The sequence below is a fragment of the Pteropus alecto genome, unplaced genomic scaffold (assembly GCF_000325575.1).
Source record: "Pteropus alecto unplaced genomic scaffold, ASM32557v1 scaffold22, whole genome shotgun sequence".
NCBI lineage: Eukaryota > Metazoa > Chordata > Mammalia > Chiroptera > Pteropodidae > Pteropus > Pteropus alecto.
In genome coordinates, this window is record NW_006434839.1 from 11020537 (window position 1) to 11025079 (window position 4543).

The following is a 4543-nucleotide window of genomic DNA, read 5'->3' on the forward strand; positions in this document are numbered from 1 at the left end:
CACACACACAACACACAGAGCTTAGTCACTAGGAAAAATGGTTCCAGTACAGGTTTGCTTTGTTACCTGTCTCCGGCCCAAACCCTTTGCAGTAGCAGTGACTGTACTCTTATATGCCTCATAAGTGAGGTAGGATCCTGCCCAGCTGATGAGCCCAACCCTTAGGTCTTCCGGCTTGGGTTGTCTTTGCATCCACTCCACCTCATCCATGGGGCCGGCACCACAGGTGATGACTCCGTCCGGCCCAGCTTTCCCCCCAGTGGTGAGGTTCCACAGGCCATAGGGCCTGGAATCAGGCCAAAGTACCCGCCGGAAGACGTTCCCAGAGGGAACTTTCCAGGCAGAGGCTGGCCTAGGGCCCAGCACCTCTGTGACCCGAGAGCATTGTGACTGTGAGGGCTGCCTCTCATCCCACCGTCGTGGGGAAAGGGCACTGGCCCAGCAATACCAATCCGTGGCCCAGAGGAAGTGGGTTCAGGCCTCCTGCGTTAGCCTCCCACATCATTCCAGGAACTGAGGCTGGCTGAGCTAAGACAGAGAATCAGAATTTCAGCCTGTGCCAGTGACCACTTGCGACTTCAGGTAAGTTCCTCCCCTTCACTTGTTTCTTTTTAATCATAGGATAGAAGCCAACCCCTTGCCTCCCAGGAAGTGGGTTCTGCCTGGCTCCCTTGAGACTCAAAGGGTTTTTGGAGTTCACAATATCCAAGAAAAATCTATTAACTTTTATGGCCCTTGGGAGGATGATGCCAAAATGTCTCAGAAGGTACTTTTCAAGGAGGGTGAGGAAACCCTAGATAGATAACCAGCAAGGATCAAATTACTCATAGTGATCAGGAGGGACTGGCTCAGGAGCAGGGCAAGGAGAATGGCCTAGGCGGGGAACACCCCTGACATAAGCCCCAGCCGCACTACTGCTTCCCCATGGGTGGGGTCTTTCCAGGTAGGAAGAGTCCCAGTGGTGCAGAGTGAGGAACTGTAATCCTGTTTGATAAAATAAGGCTAACAGACTACAGAATCACCTGGGTGATTTTAAAAATGCATATTCTTGGGCCTCAGACCAGTCCTGATGAATCACTTTTTCTTAAGCATGCCTCAAGAATCTCATTTTAAACAAATTTTCTTTCCCCCTCAAGTTTTAATGTGTATAGTAATCATTAAGAACCACGGCCAGCTAAGAGATGGATAGGAAATGGAAGTTATGTGGTATACGGAAGCATGGAAGTAGAGCCCGTTACCCTCAGCAAAGGCCCCTTGGAATTGGGGAAAGAATGGGATTTCCCCCACTGGAACCCCTAAAGCACTTCCAGATGCAAGAATAAGGTGGGAGAAGCCGAGCTAGATGAAGGCAGCAAGGTGTGTGTGTGCTTGGGGAGAGGGGGGTCGCCCCTGCAGCCTTAGAGTCTTTGAGTCTCTCCCATATTGTCTTTGCACCCAATAACCCAGCCCCAAGCTTCCAGGCTACAGACAACACCACGTACAAACCACAGCAAATTTATTACTCAATATCCAGTGCCATATCATAGCACCACCCGGAGCCCTCACCTTCCCTCCCCACTTGGCCCCAAGGGTATACCCAAAATGGAAAAAAACAAAAGTAAACCCAGATCCCTGCTCCTCCTCTGGAAGAAGGGGCCTCGGCCCTGGAAGCCCCTCCCACAGGTCCCAGCAGGCAGGAGAGTGGACCCCTCCATGCCCAGAGAGCAAGGCTCCAGGCTCCCACAACAGAGAACATGCAGGCAGGAGCAGGAGCAGAGGCTCGAGTCTGTGGGAGGAGGAGCAGGAGGGACGGACACTGCCTGAGGAGTCCGGGAGTTTGGGCATCCCAGGGATGCACGCGGGAGCTTCCGGGCAGCAGGGGCCGGCCCCTGGTGGTTAGCGCTTCGACAGCTCATGGGACAGCCAGTCTAGCCCATCGTACAGGCCTGTGCCTTGGGTGGCACAGGTGGCCTGGACATACCACTGTGGGGTGAAGGTAAAAAAAACAGGTCAGTAGCAGGGAAGAAAAGGGAAATGCCTTTATTTCCTGCCCCAGCCTGTGGCTCCCTTGGGAGACGCAGGACCCTCACCGTGCGGCTTCGCAAGTGCTGCAGGCCCAGCTTGTCCGTCAGCTCGCTCACGGGCATGGCGTTGGGCATGTCCTGCTTGTTGGCGAACACCAGCAGCACGGCATCCCGCAGCTCGTCCTCCTGCAGCTGAGATGCCGAAGGTGTGAAATCTAGAGTCCTTTGGGGTCCCCAGGTTCCCTCTTTCCTGTTGTGTAGGGGAGCCCCCTTTCTACCTTCCAGCATATTTGTGGGAAAAATATATTATTATGTTGCTTCTCGCTTAACACAAGACACAGTTATAAATCAGCTAGAGACGACCTTGGCTTTAAGGTAGTCTCTACCTTAAAAGGCCTCCAGAAGGGGCCTTTTTCTAATCTGAGTATTCGCATTAGTCAAAATGACAAAATTTCCCAACGGAAAAACAAAAATGTAAGATGATGTTTCTCTCCACCACATATTATTTCCCTTTTCCAACTTCTCAGACTCAGATATGAAGACATGAAAATTCAAAGAAAAGGTCAGTCTTATACTTTTTACCTGACCCAAATTCGAAACAGGGTGAGATCGTCCCTGTGTCTGTCTCCACAAAGAGAAACGTACACTGGAGGCCTGTGCGGCGCTTCCTGACTTTCACACTGGCACTGAGATTTCTGTCTCTGAACTGAGGGCTCAGTTCCAGAGCCTTGGGTGCTCACCATTTTCTGGAGTTCATCAGCAGACTCCTGGACCCGCTCTCGGTCATTACTGTCCACCACGAAGATGAGGCCCTACGTGGGAAGGAAGGAGGAGCAATCACGCCTGCCTAGGACATACCCTAGTCTGACTCCTTCTCTCTTTAATTGTGTCTAAACCCTTCTCATCTAATAAACTTCCACTAAGGTTCTGCAGATGTCCTGGCACAAACCAGAGACAAGCTGCAAAGGATACAGATTCTGCCCTCAGGCAAGCAGTCTAGCTAAAAGACATGCATGCGAACAGGGAAAAGACATGTCGCGAGAGTAGACCGGGCAGCCTGAGCCTAGAGTCCTGCTCCTCAAAAGAGGCCTAAGGCGCCTGAGTCTCAGAAGACTAAGGCTAGTTCTGAAGGATGAGTAGAGGCTAGCTTACAAAAGGGAGGGTGGAAGGAAGTAAGGCTTTTTCACTGTCTGGAGGCCCAGCCTAGGCCAACATCTCAGTCTTCCTAACCCTAAGGCTGCTTCCCCCGGGGTTGGAGAGACAAGCCCCCCCATCCCCCCCCACCTGAGTGTTCTGGAAGTAGTGCCGCCACAGAGGCCGAATCTTGTCCTGGCCTCCCACGTCCCAAACTGTGAAACAGATGTTCTTGTATTCCACTGTTTCCACATTGAAGCCTGCAGACAATTGAAAACAAAAAATGAACAGAAAGTTCTGAAAGGAACTTACTAAAACCACATGGATTCAGCAGGGACACAATGATCAAGGCCCAAGGAAACAGAAGTCCGGAGGACCTGCAGTCGACAGACGGGGCGGGGCTAGGTCACATTCACCCCTCCTCAGCACCATCAAGCACATAAAGATACTGTGACCCACTTCTCAGGTATCTGTATCTGGTGTCAGCTCCCAGCACAGAGATGCAGAATAGGGAGCAGACCCTAAGGAGGTCTGTCGCCGTGCTCCCGCTCCTCCCAATCTCGCCTCCAGACTCACCTATGGTGGGGATGGTGGTGACAATCTCCCCTAACTTCAGTTTGTACAGAATTGTGGTCTTGCCGGCTGCATCCAAGCCAACTGCAAAGGAGAGGGGCACAGGGATGGAGATGGGAGCGAGGGAGCCCCCTAGAGACCAGGGAAGGGGAGAGGCCAGGACAGCGGATGGTGACGGGGGCGAAGAGCCCGAGCGCCTCCAGGTGCGCGCTGTTATCTACCTTCAGGGCCTTAAGGGCAGTCTAGGTGGTGAGTGCCAACTCCTGCTCCCAAAGCAGGCGAGGGGAGGGAGAGGACTGGGGGTGTCAGGGGCACAGGAGGGCCGCGCTCCTTTTAAAAGTCGTCTCCAAGGGCGGAATCCTCCCTTCTTACCAGCGGGGCTGGGGCGGAGGGAGCTTCACCCCACCCAGGCCCGCAGTTCTCGGTCTCAGGCCCCGGGGGTGGCGCTACAGACCGCTACCCGCCAGAGAGCAGTGGCTCCGAGGCGAGAGGGGCGGTTAAGAAGTGGGTGACTCAGGGTCGGATATCAGGGGGAGCTGGGCTGGAGGGACGCGGGGGCAGGGAAGGCTGCGCGGGGGCCGGCGCTCCCGTCTGGGCCGCGCGCTTGATCTGCCTCACCCATAAGGATCCGCATCTGCTTCTTCCCGAAGATCCGCGAAAAGAGCGCGGACACGGTGAGGCCCATGGCGGGGCCAGGGGGAGGGGGCACGGGCACGGACACGGGGTGCAGGCTGGAACCGGCCGGCCGCTGGGGGATGGGGCGCAGCAGCAGCAGCAGGAGGAGGCGCCGCCACCGCCTCCGCGCGTCCCGGCCCGCCCTACGTCACCGCGGG

The 4543-nt window shown here is 54.9% G+C and overlaps 2 protein-coding genes across 3 annotated transcripts in view; both read right to left on the bottom strand.

The window, feature by feature from the left end:
* Positions 1 to 372, bottom strand: part of FSCN3 (fascin actin-bundling protein 3) — an 8723-nt gene extending 8351 nt beyond the window's left edge. The window contains exon 1 of the mRNA XM_006910548.2: positions 67 to 372. Coding sequence (XP_006910610.1) covers positions 67 to 210 — 144 coding nt within the window. The 5' untranslated portion in view covers positions 211 to 372. The remainder of the gene's footprint in view (positions 1 to 66) is intronic.
* A 1106-nt stretch (positions 373 to 1478) lies between these two features.
* Positions 1479 to 4543, bottom strand: ARF5 (ADP ribosylation factor 5). Of its 2 annotated transcripts, none has more exons than XM_006910549.1 (6): positions 4329 to 4543; positions 3714 to 3794; positions 3288 to 3397; positions 2744 to 2815; positions 2070 to 2195; positions 1479 to 1962 (listed from the first exon to the last, which is right to left on the bottom strand). In XM_006910549.1, exons 1-6 carry the CDS (start codon positions 4393 to 4395, stop codon positions 1876 to 1878), a joined length of 543 nt encoding a protein of 180 aa, XP_006910611.1. In that variant the 5' UTR covers positions 4396 to 4543; the 3' UTR covers positions 1479 to 1875. The 2 variants fall into 2 exon arrangements, with proteins under 2 accessions (XP_006910611.1, XP_024901712.1); XM_025045944.1 differs by having other exon boundaries at positions 2070 to 2277; positions 4329 to 4527.

Bases quoted from the DNA above. Each gene is read 5' to 3' on its own strand.
- ARF5 (XM_025045944.1), bottom strand. From the start codon at position 4,395: ATGGGCCTCACCGTGTCCGCGCTCTTTTCGCGGATCTTCGGGAAGAAG. The intron at 3,795-4,328 runs GTGAGGCAGATC...TCTCCTTTGCAG, and splicing joins GCAGATGCGGATCCTTATGG to TTGGCTTGGATGCAGCCGGC. The intron at 2,816-3,287 runs GTGGGGGGGGAT...CTTCCCACGTAG, and splicing joins ACTACTTCCAGAACACTCAG to GGCCTCATCTTCGTGGTGGA.